Raw genomic sequence first — 23091 nt, forward strand, 5'->3', positions numbered from 1 at the left:
AACAATGCGAGCAGCTGCTGCCTGTGTGAATATGTCAATTTGCTGTGAATAGCGGTGCTAAAGGCGGAAGAAGAAACATGCTCACCGAGAGAAGGTTCTTTGGATGCGATGGCCTGAAGTGGCGTGAGAAATACAGGCTCGAAGTCGGCAACACGGGCCACCGTAGTGCCCTGTGGCAGTAAGATCTTCTCCGGCGTAGAGTTGACAGCGGTGACAAGTGCAGAGCCATTTCAAAAACGAGCGACATCGGACGGAAGAACTATACATTTACGATCGCAAAGTGGTGATGGTGAGACCAATACATCACCGTGATAGATGTCATTGGACGTAATGCTGACAATTTGCTCTTGTAGTGGAGGCAGTTCGATGTCATTCGCAGCGACCAGACGAAGTGGCTTGTGATTGTCGTCATCAAGCATGTAGTCGGTGTCAGCGAGGTGAACGACGCGTTGTCCACAACAAATCACCGCGGAAGCAGATGATAGAAAATCTCACCCTAAAATTAGTTGGTGGGAGCAGCGGGACAGGACAGCAAACTGGACATGATGGCGGATGCCGTCGATGAACACACGCACAGTACAAAACGCGGAAGGGTGAATGACATTCCCCTGGGCAGCAACTAACGTGAAGCCATCGTAAGGCGTCATTACTTTCCTTAAATGTTCACACAAATCAGCACGCATCACAGACAGTGTCGCACCTGTGTCCACCAAAGCATCGATTCGCACTCCTTCCACTTCCACAGAAAGCGTGTTTCACGGGCCTGATGGAGGAATTTCAGTTCTAATTCCAAATGCAGTTGTTCCTCCACAAACTGCATCACTTAGTTTCCTGAATGAATATCAGATGAGAATGAGGCGGGCCGAAGTGGAGAAGTGGAACGGCGGAAGGGCGAAGGCAGGCGGCGTCTCGTGTTTTGGCTGTTTCGTGGTGTAGTCGATGCCGGAGGAGATGGAGACCGGTGCGGGGGAGACGAATTACGCCGACCTTGATAAGACGCTCCTGTGTACGAATCCCGTTCACGCACGTCGTTCCGATGCTCATCTTGCTGGCGCTTTCGGCAGAAACAAGATATGTGGCCGCGATAGCCACAGTAGTAGCATACAGGGCGAGACGAGCGCCATTGTGGGGAATAGAAGGCATTCGGGGCACCTGAAGATAGTGCGGTCAGGTGGGCCGGAGGGTCAGGGAGCACGGAATGGTGGTTTACCGGGGGAGCGGCAGCAACTGATGCGTAGGATGGACGCAGCCGTGTCGCGTGGGCGTCGCTGGGAGGCACGGCAGCAACTTCAGGGTACGTGGGTATGGGGCGTGAAGCAGGTGGCTGTACGGGCGCAACGCCGGTCAGTGATGTAAGTTCCTTCCTGACGATGTCACGCAAGGGCACACCCGAAGACTGTGTAGGACACGGTGTAGGAGGTGTGAAGCCCATAGACCGCAATTCTTCACGTATAATGTCCCGGATTAGGACACACAGGTGGCAATGAGACGTAGAAGGGTGGTCGTCAATGTCCGGTTGGAGGCGAACAGAGTCCCGCGTATCAAGGCGGTGGCATGTCGTCACGACATCAGCGATGGTAGCTGGGTTTCGGACAGCAAGTGCATTAAAGGCAACAGGCCGAATGCCTTTCAATATGTGGCGCACTTTGTCCGATTTCGGCATGGATTGATTGACACGCCAGCAGAGTGCGAGGACATCCTCAATGTATGAAGTGAAGGATTCACCGGGGTGTTGTCGGCGAGTATCGAGTGTCCTCTTCGCGACGGCGGATCAAATGTCCGGGGTGCCAAACACGTGTCGCAGCTGCTGCTGGAAGGTAGCCCAGTCAAGTAGGTGATTGACGTGGTTAAAATACCATGTCTTTGCGACTCCGGTCAGATAAAAAGGGACGTAACGCAGTTTGGCGGCCTCGTCCCACCGATTAGCGACACTTACGCGGTCGTAGTCGTCGAGCCAGTCTTCTACGTCTTCTCTACGAAGACCAGCGAAGAGCGGGGGTTCCCGCTGATGTGCGTGTATGTAAATAGGAGGGGCAGCTTGTGTCGGTGCGTGGTTGATGACATTAGCTCCAGTAGGCTCGGTCTGGGACATGCTGCCTGACAGTTGGCGCAATCGGCGGCCTGAACGAAGCTCCAGCGGGTAGAGCGGGCTGCGGGAGGTAAGAGGACCGAAAATCTACCTTCGCCACGAATGAAGTCTTGGTAGTCTTGGTTGCGACAGCGTTTAATTGAGGAAAGACCTCGCAAACGAACGGGCAGAGCCAGTACACAGACGATGACGATGATGATGACCCAGAGTGGCATTGAGGACAAAGAGACAAGCGGAAGATAGAGATTGTGATCATGCAGGGATGAGGACGATGTAAGTCACAAATGCCCACAATATATATATATATATATATATATATATATATATATATATATATATATATATATATATATATATATATATATATATATATATATATATATATATATATATATATTGAAAGCGCTGACTATTGTTATCATCATCATAGTTTGACGCACGGTATGTGCTGCTCGTGGCTCGCGCGCTCGTGTTGGAGAATACAACGGTCGTTTCGTCAAGCCTGACATTGTCACACAGGTGGTGCAGCACGCCCTCGTGCTCTGCCGGTCAATCCTGGTGCTCCGGTCTGGACGACAACTGTGCTTGCCAAAAGTGATGGCGCAAAACGGCCTACCCCCTGCCGCCTTGTTCGCACCACCCGCTCAGCCTGCTGGGCCTCACTACACCGTGAGTACACCACAACGTGACAGTCCGGTATTTCACGGCCTTCGCGGAGAAGATATCGAAGAGTGGCTGGATAATTACGACAGAACAAGTGCTTGTAACCATTGGTACAAGGCCGAAAAACTGTGCTACGTCCCATTTTACCTCAAGGTGGTCGCTAATACATGGTTCCACAACCATGAACGTGACTTTCCTGATTTTACTACATTCAGGGTGCAGCTCCAGCAGATTTTCGGCGCGTCTGCAAGACGCTCTGCAGCAGCCAAACAGAAGCTCGCCACCCGCCTTCAAGGGCAAGACGAATCCTTTACACCTTATACTGAAGACGTGCTGGCTCTTTGCCACCGAGCCAAAAGTGACATGATGGAGGCCGACCGCATCCGTCACCTACTGAAAGGCGTCAAATCTGTCGCTTTCAATGCCCTGGTCATAACGACCCCCAATACAATTCAAAACGTCCTCACTACGTGCCAACATCTAGACGCGATCTATTCCGCGCGCCTTCCACAGGCCTCCTGTGACGCCCGCTCTATAGGAGAGTCTGACTTGCGAGTTCCTATTCGCGCGATCCATCAAGAGAAACTCCATGGTATTGTTTTGGGAACCCTGCCCTTTCTTCTGTCCGCCTTTGTATTCCACACCTGCGGGCATAATCAAGGGCAAACTTGCATCGCCGACAAGTGTCACACAGCCCACAACTCCTGTGCCTGTTCGTGTACCTTTGTATGCTGAAGTTGCATCACGGGCCCCTGCAACAGTTTCATCTGTTGTTGTGGACGTTGTATGCGACTGTTCGGCTTCGATGGCATCACAGGTGCTGGTGCAACCACACTACCCGACCTGGCATCCAATGCGCCCCGTCTGCTTTTACTGTGGCGTACTGGGCCCTATATCCTGCTTCTTGCGCCGCTGTCAGCAGGATGACCGGTGCCAGTGTTCAGAATGTGAGCGATACTTTGCCGCAAGATCCGGTACCAACGTTTCCATGCTGTATCCAGCCTCCTCACAGCGTTCGCTCTCACCTCTACAGTCCCGTGGCTTGCCTCGTTCTTCCCTCTCATCTCGCTACCATTCTCCGTCACCATTTCGGCGTACGTCATCACCCTTACGTCGTGCTCTAAAGTCTCTGAACAGCCACCCGGATAACTAGAGGCGGAAGTTTCTGAAGAGGAAACTCCCCGTTATGGAACCAAGAAAGTTCCTTCATATGGCCCGGCAAACTTTCTGCCTGTTTGTGTTAAAGGTGCTTTTGTTGACGCTCTTATAGACACTGGCGCTGCCATTTTAGTCGTTTACCGCGAATTGTACGGAAAGTGCAGATTCCTTTTGTTGGTCCTAAGTTATTCGGTGCTAATGACAATCTTATTTGCCCTACCAGACAGTGTACTGCTCGCGTGCTCATTGACGGAGTCAGTCATCATGTAGAGTTGGCTATGCTTATTTCGTTCACTCATCGGATCATCTTACGCGGGGATTTCTCATCATCTGCGTCAGCGGTTGTTACGTGTGGTCAACCTCTTATTCGTCTTGCGGACACTGATCATTCTTCTCCTTCGAATTTTTCGTCGTCCTACCATATTACAGCTGCGGAATTTCACCTGCCTTCTGGCCAAGTGTGCGTTATTAGGGTCAGATCACAAGACATTTTAGACGGTGACGCAGTGGCTATCCTTTGCCAGCGCTGCATTTTTCGTGGAATCGCCATTTACTCTTGCGAAGTGCGTTTCTCCCGCGCTTTGGCAAGCGTTACTACCTCCATTACGACATTTTAACCACTAATGCTGCCAGATGAGACCACTGTTTCCAGAATTTTTGAAGAAGCACTAATATGCGTCGACATTGTTTCACCTGACTTCTCCTCGCCACTTTATCATACCACAGGATGTTAATATCGAGCTATCAAAGCCACTTTGAGCGCAGATCCTAATCTGACCCAGACTGACGTCTTGCTCACCACAATAATGAAACACAAAACTTGCTTCGACGTTTGTTCCGATATCTCTGGGCGAATAAGTGTGGCCGCTCTTCGCATCAACACATACGGATTCTTTATAGTACGCCACCGCCCTTACCGTGTATCATCTTCTGAACGCAAGATTAAGAAGAGCGGGTTAATCACATGCTCGCGCGCAACGTTATCAGGCCTTCACCAAGCCCATGGTATTCTCCTGTTCTACAAGTGAAAAAGATAGATGGCTCAGTGCGATTCTGTGTTAACCATAGAGCAATAAACAAGATTACCCGTAAGGACGTTTTTCCTATGCCTAGGATCGACGACGCGCTTAACACACTACAAGGTGCTGAGCACTTTTCAAGTCTTGACTTACGCTCTGGTTATTGGCTGATGCCTATGCATGAGTCCGATAAAGAGAAGACTACCTTTGCTACACCTGATGAACTTTTCGAATTCAACGTTATGCCTTGTAACCTACGCATTGCCCCTGCCACATATGAACGCATGATAGATATGGTACTGCGAAGCTTATCATGGAAGACCTAGCTTCGCTATCTGCACGTCATCGTCATCTTTTCGTCTAGCTTCTTACCGCATCTCGAACGACTATACAAAGCCGTAACGTATCTAGCTAAGGCTGGCCTCCAGCTAAACACTAAGAAGTGTCGGTTTGCCAGTCGCAGCATCAAGGTTCTAGGTCATGTTGTCAGTAAACATAGCATTGAGCCCCATCCTGGCAAAGTTGCTGCAGTACTTAAATTTCCTATATCAACGACATTCAAACACATTTGCAGCTTCCTCGGCTTAGAAACCTACTTTCCCCGCTTTGTGCGTAATTTCGCCACCATCGCCGCTCCTCAGCCCAAACGTCTGACCAAGAGTGTACTTTTTGTCTGGTCCGATGCCTGCGAAACCACCTTCACATCTCTCAAGCGATGTCTCACATCGCCGCCAGTGCTCCATCATTTCAACCCTGCAGCACCTACTGCAGCATTAACTCACTAAGGCTTAAACAAAATAAAACATCATTTGTTTAAACATGCACTCTTAAAAAAGCCTGCTTATTCATAACTAAATACTAACCATTTGCTTGTCACAAAAAGCACTCACCTCCTAATAAGGGTAGGTAGTAAAATGCTGTTAGTGAAACTTGCTAGTTTGATAAAAATAGTGCGTGAATAGTGCTGACTCGAAAAATAATGCATTTTCACATTGATACAATGCCACAACACGATAATAAACTAGCCAAGTATATATCGTACATTAAGCGATGTGCATTTGTTCAGCTAGACTATTCAGAGGTCTTCATTTATTCCTTGTAATTACCATCGGAAGTACGCATGAGAGCAACCAACATAGAGGTCTTAAGGAATCACACACTAGCACATACACGCAAACCCACGTATAGACTATAAAGCCTTAGACGGTATGTATTGTAGCAGCCGTTTGAACGCTCTTTATGCTCCTACTTTGGGAGAGCACACTGTGTACTAAACAGCAGCCATATAACTTACACGTTTTTTATACGTCGTCGTTTATTTTTCTAGATATGTGTGGCATCACTTGGTATAAAATTTTTATTCCAGACTAATAGACAAAACAATCATTGCTCTAAATTTTATAAAACGTGCCACAATTACTGCAAAATATACGTTAGTTTTGTTTTTACGAGAGATCTCTCAACATACGTGGATTAGTAGTTACCTACTTGAAATTACCTAGAAATTGATTGATTAGTGGGGTTTAACGTCCCAAAACCACCATATGATTATGAGAGACGCCGTAGTGGAGGGCTCCGGAAATTTTGACCACCTGGGGTTCTTTAACGTGCACCCAAAGCTGAGCACACGGGCCTCGACATTTCCGCCTCCATCGGAAATGCAGCCGCCGCAGCCGGGATTTGAACCCGCGACCTGCGGGTCAGCAGCCGAGTACCTTAGCCACTAGACCACCGCGGCGGGGCGAAATTACCTAGAAAACGTTCGTGGTTAGTAACGGCAAAAGTTTCAAGCTTTACTGGCTGCTTGCTATTTGAAAGAAATTCCACGAAGTTACAGTAAAATACGTCCGAAATAAGTATATGCACGTGTTTACAACTGTTTACTAACTTTTTATAAGGTTTTGTTGACCCTGCAAAGAATATAGCGGGAGAGCTGCCCCTATGTGAACTTGCAGTGTTGTTGTACTGCACGAGATAACTCACCGGCTACTATCCCTCGACCATGCAAACACGTTTAGCGTACTCTAAAGATGATAGCCTTTCTTGGGGACCTTCGACAGAAAAATTTTGGTCTGTCTGTCTGGCTGTCTGTACATTTGTCTGTTTGTCCGCCCTAACGATATCTCAAACAGCACCAAACAGCCGACCCCATCCGCCGAGCCCACCAATATTGCTCAAGGTTTAGCGTTCATAGTTGTGGAATTATCAATTAAAAAGCAAGCAAGTATTGCGCATATATCAGGCACCACAACAACGATTCGATGTTTTGTATGTCTGCTTTTATACTAGAAGAGGCACACACAAGAAACTCTAAGGAATGTAGCGTTCACTTCCGTGGCGCTAACAGTGAAACACGACGCTCAAAAAGCTGCTTCACACGCTTTGCTATGACGTCACGGTGGTGGCACCTGCCTTTCGCTTTGCATTCTACACCTGGTCACATCCGAGACAGGCATGCATCTTTCTCCACGGGCTGCACGCCTTCGTTTTCGAAGATAACTGCCAGATGGCACTTGTGTCTAACGGGCCTCGATGCGCTCGTTCGCCTCCGCAATACGCTCGAGGCACTCTAACGCAACCCCTGCAGAATACCATTCACCGATTTTCTTGCGCAGAACATTTAACAAACGTTTTGTTCACTCTCTCCAAACGCAAGGCTATCGTCTTTCGACGACATTTGCGGTGTAACATGCAGATATGAAACCAATTTTTTTTATTTCTTATGCATCTTTAACATCAGATTTTGTTGTCACAATCATTTTTACCTCAGTAAACCTGCCAAAATATGCCTTTCCAACATTGAGGAATCGTAGGTATGGAATCGACCTGCCTGTCCATTTCTGGAGTGCGATTTGGGAAAGTTTTTTTATTCCAAAGAACTGAAAAAAATAGAATCAGAGCAAGTTGAAATTACCTGATATGGAACTGGAATGCTGTGGAGGTCTCTCTTCGGCAACACTGCTCTGGCTTATACTGTTGTTTAAAATTCGAAAACTTTGAAACAGATGAAAACAGGCTCTAATCTTTTCAAAAAGTCCTGAATTCATTACCATTCCATTATGTGCAAAATATGCGTAATTTCGTTCGCATTCCATTCATTCAAGCATTGTCCCCATTCTTTTCCATGATCGCGAAAATGTGATATAAATCCGGAGTCATTTCAATTCTAAAGTGACACCTCCACAACAATCAACACAAGTAAGAACACCCAAAGAGGGCTTTTTCTTTTTTTTTTGGAAACCAAGTTACATGCATTTTTTTACGGCAGGGTTTTCTCGCAGTACAGAGTCCGAATAACGGGGAGTTTTTATTCATCGATTCAATACACTATAACATGTTTTTAATTTCTATTTATTACATGTATGAAAACCTTTTTTCTTTACTTTTCACCATCGTGAGAACACGTGGTGCTCCTCGGGGTTTTTACGCCGGTCATGAGTGAATGTCATCTATTTGTGATGTCTGTGTTCGATATTTTCTATAACATGTTCCGAAACTTAACGACTACATTTTAAACATTTCTTTGCAGACTTGTAGGAGAGGCGTTTGTGGAAGTCACTGATTTCTGAACTTAGAAAGAAGATGCATGTATCTTTTTGAGAGATAGTAGTTTCTGGGAAATAAACTAAAGATATTCTACAATGTTCATTTTCGCTACTTCATTTGCAAAGGTCTGTACGAATCACAGGAATCACGTGAACGTTAGTACGAGTAGTGCTTGAAGAATTTTGTGTAAAGAAGCGGGAGACCCGTAGTTCCGTAGAGACGCGGAATGGGAGGCTGCGTTCGTACGGCTCCTGTGGACGCGCAGCTAAATCTGTGTTTCTAGAGTTTTTTCTTCAAGTGTTTATGAACTGTTGCTCGCATCGGTTCCGAGAAGTCATCAGGATCCTACCGATACCATATTTGACCACAGTGAGTGAGTTTTCGTCAAGTTAGGAACAATTTCTTTTCCTGTGGAGCGGTGCCCTCTTTAACCCTAACGAGTGGCTCGGGAGACCACGCTTTTGCTGGGCTTGTTCTCGCCTGCGGCCGGCCCTTCGGAGGCCTGGTGCGCGGAATTATTTGCTTACGATGGAGTATGAAGTGCACGGAGAGGATATTTCAGAAGAAGAGTTTACTCAAGATAAAGGTTGGCAGTCCGCTGGGGCCGGAAGAGCTGGCGCCAAAACACGCACTGCTGACTCTAACGCGCCATCGTCGCAACTGAGCGCATGCCGCGGCAGATCGAGAGGCGCTGCGCTGAAGTGCAAAGTAATACACGCGGGAACGATGCCCTCCCTTCCTCAAGATCACATCAAGATTGTGATCCGGCCGAGAGGTGGACTCAATATCTCGAAAATTGGCGCAGCTACGGTGGCTGACGCAATACTAGTTGCCGCTGGCATAAGCGAGGAAGATTTGTGCCAGGATACTCTATGCCCGAATGTGCAGCAAAATATTATGGTTGCCAGTACTCCCAAGCGCGAAAACGCAGACCGATACGTTCGGATGAAGCAAATACTCATTTCAGGCAAGGTGCACGAGCTAAGTGCCTATGACACTGCCCCACACTCTACTTGCAAAGGGTTTATTCGCACCGTCCCACTTCAAGACGGCCCTGACGTCATCGTTGCGAAGGTTGTCAACACAAATAATCCACTCGCCTTAGCAGCCAAGAGAATAGCCCAAACTGGCACGGTCATCATCGATTTCGACGGGTATCGTGTACCGTACTTTGTCAGGTATGGATCAGTGCCGATGCAGTGCTCACTCTACCGCAAGCGAATCGACGTGTGTTATGCGTGCGGCCGTCTCGGTCATCGCGCTGACGTGTGCCCCACTCCCGGTGACACGATTTGCCGAGGTTGTGGTGCCGCAAGCCCTGACAAGCAACATGTGTGTACTCCCAAGTGCAAACTTTGTGGTGGCCAGCGTCTTACGGCTAGCAAAGACTGAGCTCAAAGGTTCAAGATCCCGTACATTGTGCGCCGTCGTCGCAGTGAGCGTGCCAGAATGGCTGGTGCTGCGTCACCATCCCCACAACGTCACCTCGACACTGCGGACGAGTTCCAGTCTTCGTCACCCACCACGGATGCTCAGCGCAGAGGACGCCCCCGTTCCAGGGGACGCTCGGGGGGCCGCTCCGAATCCAGGCGCCATGGTGCCTCCAAGGAATGTTCCGGCTCGCGCTCCAGGTCGACAGAACGTGCCCAGGGAAGTTCCACTTCTCAGCCTCGCTCCAACTTAAAGCCGGGGCAAGTTTCGTCGGGGCCGACCAGGTCCCGCTGCCGCACGCCCACCACCTCTAACAGCAAGAAGCCGACGCTCTCCTGGGCCGACAAAGCCCAAAAAGACGTGAGTGTCCTAGAGGTGACGAATCGAATCGCGGTTCTCCCCACGCGAGTGAGCTCGACGAGATGCGACGAGCTAACGAGCAGCTGAGGAAAGAAAACGCGCAGCTTAAGCGAGAAATGAGCAGACTAGCAGCGGAGATGGCGGAGATAAGAAAGCTCGCGTCCTCGCCCCCTTCGGCGCAGCCCGCCCCAACCCCGGTCGCCATGGATACGTCTGAGGCACTTCATAGGCCTAGCGGAACTAAGCGCTGAGCAGTTGAAAACACACAAGAAGAAGAGGCGGTAAACTTACTGTCAGAACTCAAGGTTTCCTTTGTGAACATGCAGACTGCCTTAGCGGAAATTCAAGAAGCCGTGGCGCATCCAAAGATGGGATTAGGAGCACTGAGTGAACGCATAAGCAAGTTAGAAGAGGTCGATGCGAGGAGAGACCCCGGTCCGACTCTTTTGCAGGTCCCAGCACAACGCAATGTACTAGCGCCACCGACTGAGATTGCGATCCTCCAGGCTGCTATAGCTGCTCAACCATTCCCTCAGCCTAAACATGGATAGTGTGGACGAAAACTTCAGAATCTGGCAATGGAACTGTCGCGGGTTTACTCACGAAAAGCCCGTTCTACAACAATATTTAAGAACTCTCGATGTTAAACCCCAAATCATCGCTGTTCAGGAAGTTGCATCTGGCACCCCCATCAAAATCCCGGGTTACCTAGTAGCGTCATCACATTCAGGAGGTAGGGGAGTTGCCACACTTATCATCAAAAGGTACAATTACCTATCGCGTGACCTCGGTGCAGTTGCCGATGGCATTGAGTACGTAATGACTGAAATTATAATGAACTTACCCAAGAAGGGTCTTCGAAGAAATAGCCTTTTTATTCTCAACGTATACTGCAGTCCCAGTTATCGCAGTGCGAGAGCAAACTCTCTCCTCAAAAGGGCTGTGAGCATGGCCAGTAGTTGCCCCTTTGTAGTTGTAGGGGATTTCAATGCCCCACACAGCGTGTGGGGATACATGTATGATACCCCAAAAGGACGCAAGGTATGGCAGACTGCGACAGAAGCCGACTTAACGCTTATAACTGACAAGGATTTCCCCACTAGGAGAGGTAACTCCATATGTAGGGATACCACTCCAGACCTGACTTTTGTAAAGAATATAGATGGGGTCAAATAGGTCAACAAAGCTCTAGACCTCGGAAGTGACCACTACATCATCGAGGTATCCTTCGCGATTGCCCGCTTTAGGACGAGAAAATTCAAGGTGTTCGACTGGGACGCTTTTCGCAAAGTCAAAGCTGAGAGAGCACCGATGGCTGGGACAGACTTTGAAGGATGGTACAAAGGAATCAGAGATGACGCCACGGCAGCGATCAAGGAGGTCGTCACTGCCCTCGATGTTGAAAACATGGACACCAGGTTGGCACACCTACTAGAAGCCAAGCAAGCCTTACTCTAGAGGTGGAAGGGACAGAAGCATAACAGGAGGCTCCGCAAGAAGGTTTCCGAAGTTAACAGGGCGATCGAGGAGCACTGCAAAACTTTGTGTAAACAAGAATGGCATGAGCTCTGTGAGAGCATCGAGGGTCAGCTCAGATCTGGGAAGATCTGGGGTCTTCTCAAACATCTTCTCGATCAGGGCAGCACCAGGTCCAGTCTCGACACAAAATGCCATGAAGCTGATAAAGCATCAGATCATCGACCGGAGCACAGGAGATACCATAGCCATTCTTGGATTACACCTGGAGAAGGTTTTCGACAGCGTTTCTCATGAATTCACTCTCCAGTCTATTGCCAGCCTAGGGCTAGGGAAGAGGGTCTACGACTTCGTGAGATCCTTTCTTTACCAGAGAACTACCAAGCTCAAGATCGAAAGGTACTTCTCACGAGAGATCAACCTGGGTTTACGTGGCACGACTCAGGGCTCATTTATTTCACCAACACTATTTAACATCGTGATGATCGGGCTCTCCAAGGAACTCGCGAAGATTCAAGGAATCAATCATACTATCTACGCAGATGATATAACCATCTGGTGCAGCGGCGGGAGCGACGGTCAAGTTGAGGAAGCCATGCAGCACGCAATCGACGTGACCGAACGTTTCCTCCGTCCCACCGGTCACAAGTGCTCCCCATCGAAATCTGAACTTATGCTCTACAAGAAAAGACCCCGAAGCGGCCGCCACCGTGACTGTAAACCTTCGTCTCAAAGTGAAATACGGCTTTTCACTAGTGACGGGTCCCCAGTGCTAAGAGTGGATTCGCTCCGAATATTGGGAATGTATATCGAGTCCAACGGCGCTAACGGAGCTGCACTGAGACAGATCACTACCAAGACAGAAAGTGCTCTCGACCTCATCCGGAGGATCACCAACAGACACCGTGGAATCAAGGAAGACAATCTCATCCGCATCATACATGCGTTTGTGCTCTGCCACCTTTCGTACTCGGCCGCCATGTAAAATTGGCATGTTGCAGAAAGAAGTAAGCTCAATTCCCTCATAAGAAAGGTTTTCAAGCTCGCGCTCGGCTTGCCTGTAAGCACTGCCACTGAAAACCTTTTCAAGCTTGGTGTTCACAATACACACGAAGAGATAATCGAGGCGCAAGAGCGCTCACAGCTGCTCAGGCTTTCCGGAACCAAATCGGGCTGCAAGATACTCGGTGATTTGGGCCTCAACTCTATTGACCAGTGCCCCGATTTCATGCAGATTCCCAGAAACATCAGGTCTCAGCTGCGCATCGCACCCATTCCTCGCAATATGCACCCTGCGCACAACATCGGTCGGCGTAGGGCCAAGGGTAGAGCACTGCTCGAGCACGTCCGTAGCAACCCCACTGATGCAAGCTTTGTGGATGCTGCGCCATATGTCCAACAAGAGGCATTCGCTGTTTCCATCGTCGACTCAAATTCCAGGCTCACTTGCTCCGCCACAGTACGCACATCAAAGCCCGTGATAGCCGAACAGGTTGCAATCGCGCTGGCTATGCTAGATAGTCGCAGAGAGTCAATATACAGCGACTCCAAGGCGGCTATCAAAGCCTACGAAACCAGGATGGTAGCCCCTCAGGCCCTCCGCATTCTCCAAAGCGTCAAAAGTATCACGCCCCATTCTCTCACTTGGTTTCCCGCTCACCTGCGGTCGATTGAGGGCCCTACCTCTAACCCGAACAAGGGCGCCCACGAGGCCGCGCGAGGACTCACTGACCGCACTGTCTCCACAGTCCCTCTGCCTCGCCGGGAACCCTTACGTTCAACGAAATAACAAAGCACTTCTATCTGTCAAGAAGGGTTTTCCCTCTCCCACACCCGGCCTTGTGCAGGGCGCAGACAGTCACCCTAAGACTATTGCAAGCCAGTGCGTATCCTAACCCTGTGGTTCTTCATGCCATCTATCCTGAATGGTATTCGAGTGCGGATTGCCCCGTTTGTGGACTGCTAGCCACATTCAAGCATGTGTTGTGGGAATGTGAAGCCATCGGCCCCGCCCTCAGCGAGGACAGGTGGGCTGCGCTCTTACGCAGCCCCGAACTTAAGGATCAAACCCTGGCCATCCAGAGTGCCCGCGAACGGGCCACCAAGCTCGGCTTGACGGTCCCAACGTGAGATTAGCCGGGTGGCGCGGGGTCTCCCCTGCGTCTTTTCAGGACAAAAATAAAGTTTTAATCAATCAATCAAGAAGCGGGATAACAGGATACGCATGCCTTTCATTTCTTGTTATACACTACTACTCCCACAAGCAGAATGCTGCATAATGGAGGAAAAAGACATGTTCAATAAAACGCATGCGCATAAAAGATGGTTGTTTGGCATGTAATCGTATTTTACTTGGCAAAGGCTCAGAGATGTTTGTTTACAACTGTTCACGTCACAGCCATAACATATACGCTCACCATATTCTCATGTTTATTTATTGTATTCGTAACTACCAACAATTGCGATGGTGAAGCGAATCGGCAGTGAGCGGGAAAGACGTGATGCCCGATTCGATGAGAAAGTACGTATAGCTAACAGTAATCTAGCTCTAAGAACAATACGCGACATGTTTTGTCCTTACAATTCAGATCGGTTGTTTGTTTATCGCACCTGCTGATTTTAGTCTCCGGTAATAAGATAATGAACCTTAGAAACAGAGCAGAGTAGTGGTGAATACGTTGCTGACGCAGCATCAGGACGCCATTATACCGCAATTATAATGCAAACATACGTCGCTTAGGAACTTGCAAAACACACAGTAAAAGGCGACGTACGATGTGATCAATACGCGGTGGAAGAAAACTCCATCCAATTCTCAGTGACCCAATTCGTGTCACTGCATTCCTGCTTCAGTTCACTTCATTCAGCCCCACTGCTCGCCACCGCCTTCGTTGTTTAGCCAAGAGAAGCCGGCTGATCTTTTTGTGGGGCGAAGCTCCCTGTGCTGTGGGTAGTGCATCCGCTATGCATGTAGTAGTCATCGTAGTAGTAGGTAGCCACCTCGACGGCCGGAATAGGGAAGTGGCACGAGCGCACCATTTTCAATTGAGGAGGAAACCCGCGCACCCTAGTCATAAATACAAAAGTAGTTGTTTCTGATGAAATCGCTTATACAAACGAGTATTGGTTATTTAGTTTCCAATAAAATCTGCTTTCAATTTGATGCTTGCTGGAAAAAAAACCTAGTATCACAAGGACGTGCTTTGAGCACTATCTGACTAGAAAGGGTGGCCACGTTAAACTCGCTGGGCGTAATCTTCTTGATTTTAGCAAGGTTAAGCCAGGGTTGGGCCGCAGTAGCATGAATATAGTGAACTACAGGTTTTCCCTCTCACTTTATTCCAAGTGTCAGCGTAAATAATTCACACGCCATTGAAATTATCTGAGTGTCCAGCTATTTATCCCATGTGCCATACATTTATTCTAAGTGCCAACATATTTATGCCAAGTGCCAACTCATCTAGGCCACGTGCCAGTGAGATTAATCCAAATGCCAGTATGTTTAATCTAATATCGAACGACCTTTTTTCTGGTGTAAGTCAGTTCAATTTACGCACAAAATACAAAATACGGGGCGCATAAACGACAGTGTGATTGGAACGCACTTCTACAATATATAGCATATTACTCGCAAAGAAGAACAAATAATCATTATTTGTATTCGCCACTAGTATTTGGGAAAAAATTACTGCTATTGTTTGCTTGAGCATTGTTTGTGCTGTTCTGAGTAGAAGTTAGTAGATGAGTGCTTGGCCTGGGTGGAATCATTTTATAGGCAACGTAAGAAAAGCAGGCACATGTTAACGACTATTTTGTGTTCATCACTAAAACTCATACTTGAATTTGTACAGCATTACATGCATTACATGACCGCCACAGCTCATGTAATGTGTAAGACAGACTATGGTTACTGGTGTGCGGGAATGTATATCAAAATATAGGAAATCTGGTCGTGGGTAGCAACTGGTCAAAAGCATGTACACAATCAAGAAATAAGGAGGCGCTCAGAGGGCAGAGTGAATTAGGAAATTTCGGAGGGGTTTTCATCCTGAAGTGCACATAAGAGGCGAAGTCATGATGCTGATGTGAACAACGGAAGTCATATTTTACACTCATATTAGATATTACTTCATCATTCAAACAAAATTTTGTGTATCCGATGAAACTTGGATGCTTAAGCAAATACTCTTCGGCAACACCTGCGTCGTTTGTTGTACGAAAATAGGAGTATCTCCTTTGATGCTTTTATGAAAAAATTATTCCACATGAAGTGACATAAAGGCAAATTTATTTTTAATGGTATTATGGTTGGATGAATATCATCTGTCAGGCACCATCTTTCTCACCACGCTGAGCGGACGACTGCGAACACCTCAGCGAATAGGCAGCCAAGCCGTCTACTGAGTAGCAGACATGAGTCTCTGAATATGCGATTATGTGGATTATTAGCCGGAATAATGCAGTAGCGATGAGGCATATACTAGTATTGTCTCTCTTGAATTTGAGGCTATGACAACAAAACGTTAGGAGTGAAGAGCACTGCACCTCGTATCATAAGTGCTAGCAAGTATATATGCGAGCGCTTCCTGTCGCTTTACGATTACTTTCTTCCTGTCGCTTTATGTTTACATTATTCCGACATATAGACGGTATAAAGTGGCAACCCATGTGTTTCTTGTGCATGGAATAAACTGAATGGCACCTCAATTAAAGAGGATGACAATTGGAATAAGCATGGTCGCACTTGAATTGAACTCATTGGCACGCAGGCTAAGTTGGTTGGCGCTTATATTAAATATGTTGGCGCTTGAAAGAAGTGTGTGGCACATAGAATAATTAGCTTGGCGCTCAAATTATTCCAATTTGAAGTTTAACCACAGCGAGTCAGGTTGAAGTTCTTATATCAGTTTTTTTTTGTTTTTTTTCGGCTCTCGTGTCATGCTTGCTCTATTTTTCGCGAACGCAGCTGTGTTCGCCAACTGTGACTTGCTGGGAAACTGATACAGCTTTACACGTAGAGAGCATCCCTTGGTGTTCTCTGCATTGTTGTGCCAGCCCACAACACAATACTTTGGACCTCACCGACGCTTCTATGGGGCCGCTTCCTCTATCGCGGAAAGGCAATTTCGCACAGTGAGAGTCTCGTTTTAGCGCACCAAGCTGAAGCCACGGCGCGTAAGTTCCTCGCACCGCATGCAGAACGCGTTGCGTGCCTGTCGCATGAGGGGTTTTCGTCGCACGCGCTCCCATTTCGGCGAAACACACTGATAGCATCTTCGGGAATCGGGCCCCAGTGCAGTGGCGGAGCAGCATAGAATTTCCCCAAAACCAAAAAGGGCCAGAGTGCCCCGGTTTTGTGGAGGGGCAAATGGAATACCAGCCGTCGCGCGTCGTCTGCTGACCGTCTACTAGGCGCACGGGGCGCAAGGAATGCTGGGATTGCACAGCGTTGCTCCCGCGATTTTTCGGAGCACCTCGGAGCAGCAACAAAAAAAAAGCACCCCGACAGGGCACGCCCTGGTTACTGAAAACGGCTAGTGCTCAGCGGTTGCGCACCAGTGCGCTTTTCCGACGATGCCATGACTCGCCTGCGACTTCTCCCGCGTTTCCCCTCAAGTTTTCCGGAGCTCGCTGCGACCACCACAATAAACGTCGCAGAGCTCGCGCTAAAAATCTACACCTATGTTACGGCGCCGAACCAGACGTCGTATGGGTAGACGCAGCCTGCGTGGGTGATGAAGCGGTCGCTGCCATGGTGGATCATAATCTCTCTCCTATAGGTACACACACACTCCCTCCAGACACGTCCCCCGAAGCTGCAGAGGAAGCTGCCATTGCCTTTGCAATCGTAAACACAGAAGCACGGTACGTCTTATCAGATTCCAAAACCGCAATCTTAAATTTTGCACGAGGCCGAGTTCACGTCCCTGCTTTTTGCATACTGAATTCGCCCGCTGCAACCCCGCCCCGTCAAGTGGAGTTGATTTGGGTGCCTGCGCACTGCGGGAATCCTGGAAACGAGGCCGCCAAGCTCTTAGCCCGAGGTTCTTTAAACCGGGCTCCCGCGGCCTCCGATCTGGGATTCACGAAGGACCGCGCGCACACTTTCAACGAGCTGACTCAGGCCTATAGGGCAGCACGTCAGCTATATCCCCCACCGCACAAGTCCCTGAGCAACCGACAGGCAATCTTCTGGCGCCAGCTACAAACTCACACTCTTCCCTCTCCTCTCATTCTATGGCACTATCACCCCCTTTTCCTCACCTCAGCCTGTACCCTTTGCCCTGAACCTCATGCTTCTGCAATACACATCCTTTCTCACTGCCCGGCGGATCCTCCCCCGCGGGCCCTAGAGCACCTAAAGACTTGGGAGGATTGGGAGACCCAACTGCGCTCAGAGGACCCGGTTGAGCAGACCATGGCGGCCGACCGGGCTGCCAGCGTCATGGACCACCACCAAATGAACGCTTGAGCACAAAGGGGTCGTGCGGGGGCCCGGGAGCCTGCGTGCTCCTCTGTTGAATAAAGTTTTTCTCCTCCTCCTGCCACGGCCAGGCGCAGCGTTGTCGTCACTCCGCAAACTTCAGCATCGGATAGGCGAGGTGGGCGCGAACGTGCAGTAAGCGTGTCCACACCGCACACCTCACTGAATAAGCTTGACCATAATACGCTTCGCATCAAACATGGCTGGTCTTCCGAATGCCTTTGTCTACCATTGCGACTCTATCAAACAGCCACAGTGCACTCTGTTGCTGGTAAGCTCAAACCTATGCTGACAATAACTTTAAAATAGTGTATTTAAGCTTCTACAATACAGTCTTGAAACGATTCAGCACCGTTTCTGAGAGGCGTACTCACATAAGCGATATCATAGGCTTAGCGAGCGGTGATGGGCGCTTGCTGAATTTCCGAGGGCACTAGACTCTAAAAAAAGAAGGAAGAGAGAATGGAGAAACGGGCTCCGTTCCTCCTTCGGCGCAGCGACTTCCTCCCTTTCGGGCGCTTTACACGTCGTGCCTTCTCACGGCAAGGACCAAGCGAGCAACGTTCCCCCTTCAGTGTTCAAGGTTCTCCTCAATCACGGGGGTCTTGCACGCACGAATGCGCACGCTGAGCCTAGCCGGCCGAGGCTAGTCGCGAGCGATTGCTTTTACCTAAGATTGATGCAAGCAATGCGGGAGTGACGTTTTTATTATTGGTGTAGAGTAAAAGCCTCTGTTTTTTTATCGCCAGGCACTAGCACGATGTTCCGCACACTTCCACGTGTGTATCGCACTACCGAAAGCTACCAATTTGCCACAAATACAAGGAGCTCTGCTTCCCAAGCAGTCTTGGTTTATCGATTACCTTAGACTGTACACAAATAATGAATTCTTTCGTTGTCGACATACTTCGTACGCTCACGCAGTTTTTGTTTCGCACAGCTACAACAACACTCATGAACTCAGCGAGGCGAATAAAAAAGATCACACTTAGTTTTTCAACATTCTAGGAAACCTGCTACCACTGTACAGTCCATGTTTGAAAGCGCGATCATATACAATTGATTGAGTTATACGTGCCGTTACCGCCATATGGATGTCCTTTGCAGTTTACCCCCATTTGAATACGGCCGCCGTGGCCGGCAGTCGAACCTGCGTCCTCCAGCATACTCACACGATACCCAATAAGGCTATGCTACCACGGCAGGTTAAAGCACAAAGGGAACAGGCTGCGAAGTTTTACCTTGCGTTTATTCGCCAGACTGAGTTACAACCATCAGAAACGTTTTAAACATCATCACAATTACTCCTTTGTGAATAATAAACCAATGACTTCTGTCAGTGAAACCAAATTCTCAATCGCATGCGTTTTGAATTGCCGAAGCTAGCACTGAGAGTTAAGACGGAAATATGCATGCGTGCAGTATGGCTTTCTCGTCCATGATTCTACTTTGTCGTGAGAAACTCAACACAAAATGCACTTATAGTAACAGCTGTGCATAGCAGGTAAGTACTAACACTCACTCACCTTTCTGAAAAGAGTATTCCAAATCCAGAGTAATAGTAACCACCACAGCCACAGCGCTAACAACAAAATTGTGGCACACACTGTGACTGCAAGTTGACACGCGAGGCGAATCGCGAGAGGCATTTGAAGCAGAAAAGTATGTAGGCACAACATCCTAAAACATAATAGTAAATTTCCGCCCTGCAGCGATAGTTCCTCCACTCCAGTATTAGAGCTGCTGCGAGGCCAACAGCCACTGCCATCGCTTACGAAAAAGTACCGTCGGATGCGAGGTCATCGCTTATTTCTCTCGCAAGACCCGCGTTGTAACATACGTATACACTGCTAGGACGGTCGTTTCCGCATCACAAACAATGTCATTGAAGGGCTAGAGGTGTACTGTATATATGGCTAACGGTCGCACTAGTGGTAAGCACGTAAAAAGAATATAGGCAAACTTTAACACGAAACAAATAAACGAGGTCGACGTGACCACAGAACACCTACCACGACGGAGACTAAGTCTGGTCTGCAAGCTGCGCCCCCGCCGAGTAACAAGTGGAAGAAATATAAAAAGACGTGACATCCGAAATGGCTAGCGCGCGGCAATCGTTTGCGTTCTCTGAGGCTTCAAGAAAAAAAATAACTTTGGCAGTGGTCAAAAGATGGCGCAGCAATCGGAATGCAGTGGTTCGGTTCGGACTGTCCCGGTGGATGGACGTGTTTTCTGAGCGCTCCCGATCGACTACGCAGATAAGCGTTATTGCACGTTTTGAGCTTGTCTTTATAACTCTAAGGCAGCAGTTGAAATCTTCGTAGCACTTGTTTTATGGTACGGCTTTTACGGGGGCCAGTCAGCAGGTATTTATAAGTTATTGCGGGTGTGTGTGTTAGCTTTTTTTGTTTTTTTTTTCTTTTGGCACCCCGTGGGGAATGTGCGCGTACATTGAACACGCAAATGTTTGTAGTAGAGCTTAGACTTTATTTTTTTTTCGTAGTGCAGGGCACGAGTTTAGTTTTATCGAGTATAGGAACAATTGGTGTCGAAAGGCATGGTTAAAAAGACTGTAAAGTGTTCAGGATGTGGAGTGGGTTTGAAAGTGAACCCAAGTGTAGAAGCGGATGGAGAAGAGGCTGACGCGAAGTGTAGGCAATGTGAGGTCGAGGAAAAAATAAAGAAAATGATGGTTGCTCAGAGTGAACTGCTGATGAGAATCGCCGAGCTCGAGACTGCGTTGGCGACAGAGCAAAAGAAAACGAGGGCAATGGGAGAAAGACTGCAGTCCACCGAGGAAGCACTAGCGAAGTTGAACAAAGAAGTGGCCTATGGAAAAAACAGTAGGGAACCGGCAACCAGAACGTTGGAGAAGGAAGAGCAAGCAAGTTTGGAAAAAACAGGTTCAGCTGGTTCAATTGTCGGAAGGCCCAGCTTCAGCGAGGTAGTGGTGGTGCTGGGAGGGGACAAAGCAGCCGGCGTCACAGGTGCAAGTAGCCCCCAGGTGCAAGACGCTCCAGCTGAAAAGTCACAGAATGTGATAATCGCCGGGGACTCGAATTTAAATCGATGCACAGAAGCCATCAAAGAGAGGGTAAGAGGTGACAGGAGGGTTGCAGTAGGGGCGTTCCCAGGACGCAAGCTGGAAGCAGTCATGAGGCAAGCGAGCGCAAAACTCAAAACTACAGCTGATAGACGAAACCTCGTGATAATTTCAGGCGGTTTAAACGATGTCTTAAATGAAGATACAGCAGGACTAGCAACCACGCTGGTGAAAGGCGTCGATGACATGCGCGCCACTTCTCCTCAGGTAGAGGTAGTGATATGCACAATACCGGAGGTACCGTTGCGTGATAGCAACCTGCAAAAAGCAGTTGTCAACGCAAACCAAGAGATATGGCGGATGAGTCGAGAGAAAGGCGTTGAGGTGGTGGAAATAAACAGAGAAGTGCATAGGTGGGGTGGTTTTAAACGAGACAGAATTCACTTCAATGGGCGGCTTGCTCATGAGGTGGATTGGCAACTTGCAGGACTCGCAGTAGCTTTTTTTGGTGGGCGAGCAGGCCCTTCGGGGTGGAGGATAGCTAGTAACGAGGAAAACAACTAGGGAGACTCTTTTACAGGTGGCGTGGACAGATATGATTCCAAAGTGGCACCATTATCTAAGATAGGTAGAGTCTGGGCAGAAATAGATGTAGCTACGAGCGCCGAGCCAATTAAGACATAGGGTATATTAACATGCAGGGTGGTAGGAACAGGCTGAAGTGGGAAGAGATAGAAGAACAGCTAAGGGAAGAGAGGCCGATGGTATACGGTTTTGTAGAAACACATCTCAGGGACATGGAACAACCTCCGAACAGTCCGGACTACGCGTGGCAATATTCTAATAGAACAGAAGGCACCAGAAAGGGGGATGGTACTGGGGCATTCATTCATAAAAACACCGACTGGCAAAGGGTCAAGCAGGAGTGCAATGAACATTTATAGCTAAAAGGGAAAGTGGCAGGTCAAATGACACTCCTTGGTTTCGTGTACTTGTGGACGGGAGCAAAGGCCAGAGAGGAAAACCAGGAAAAGGTAGAGTGTATATCAAAGGACATTCAGGAGTTAAGAAGAGAGTGCGACATAATTACACTAGGAGACATGAATGCGCACATAGAAGATATAGATGGGTATACCGAACCGACAGGCGAAATGATCATGGATATGTGTGAAAAGCTTGATTTGATCATTTGCAACAGTACAGAGAAGTGTGAAGGGCAAATAACATGGGAGGTAGGAAGGCTGCAGTCGACGATAGATTATGCACTGATGTCGCATAAGATGTATGATAAGCTTAGGGGAATGCACATAGATGAAGGTGGCTCCAGAAATCCGGGTAGTGATCACAAACGTATCAAGGTAAGTTTTGGAAGGGCAGTGGAAGTGGGAAGGAGACAAGATGAGCAACTACAGGAAAATTTTTATCGAGAAAGGCAAATTGAAATAGCCACTAAACCAATTGAGAAAGTAATCGCGGAGGATAATAAAACAATGTGGACATACACCAGTATAATTAAACTGTTTGAGCTAGAGCTTGCTAAGACGCGTGACATGTAACCCCGGCAAAGAAGACACAAACCCAAAAGTTGGTTGGGTGAGGAAGGGTAGAGAGCCATAGAAAAACGCCAGGAAGTCTCTAGGGAAGACAGACATGCTGAGCAGCGGGTTGAACCGACAGATGATGATGAAAGAAAATGGGAAACCTTTCTAAGCTGTAGAAGGGATGCATCCCTTCTTATCAATGAAAAGATTAGAAGAAAGGGAGCTCAGTGGCTGGCAGAAGTACATAAAAAAGATAAAAAGGCAGCTGCGAAATTTGAGAA

The 23091-nt window shown here is 48.3% G+C and overlaps 1 protein-coding gene across 3 annotated transcripts in view; it reads left to right on the top strand.

Annotated features, from left to right (window-relative positions):
- The window catches only part of LOC119172443 (venom metalloproteinase antarease-like TtrivMP_A), a 182760-nt gene that overhangs the window by 149022 nt on the left and 10647 nt on the right, over window positions 1–23091 (top strand). The window contains exon 14 of one of the 3 annotated variants that reach the window (XM_075893809.1): window positions 8459–8575. The exons of the other annotated variants lie outside the window; for them this stretch is intronic. Within the exon in view, the coding sequence (XP_075749924.1) occupies window positions 8459–8491 (33 nt within the window). The 3' untranslated portion in view covers window positions 8492–8575. Of the gene's footprint in view, window positions 1–8458; window positions 8576–23091 lie in introns of those variants that run through there. 3 annotated transcript variants of the gene reach the window in all.

This window comes from Rhipicephalus microplus, chromosome 4 (genome assembly GCF_043290135.1).
Source record: "Rhipicephalus microplus isolate Deutch F79 chromosome 4, USDA_Rmic, whole genome shotgun sequence".
Lineage (NCBI taxonomy): Eukaryota > Metazoa > Arthropoda > Arachnida > Ixodida > Ixodidae > Rhipicephalus > Rhipicephalus microplus.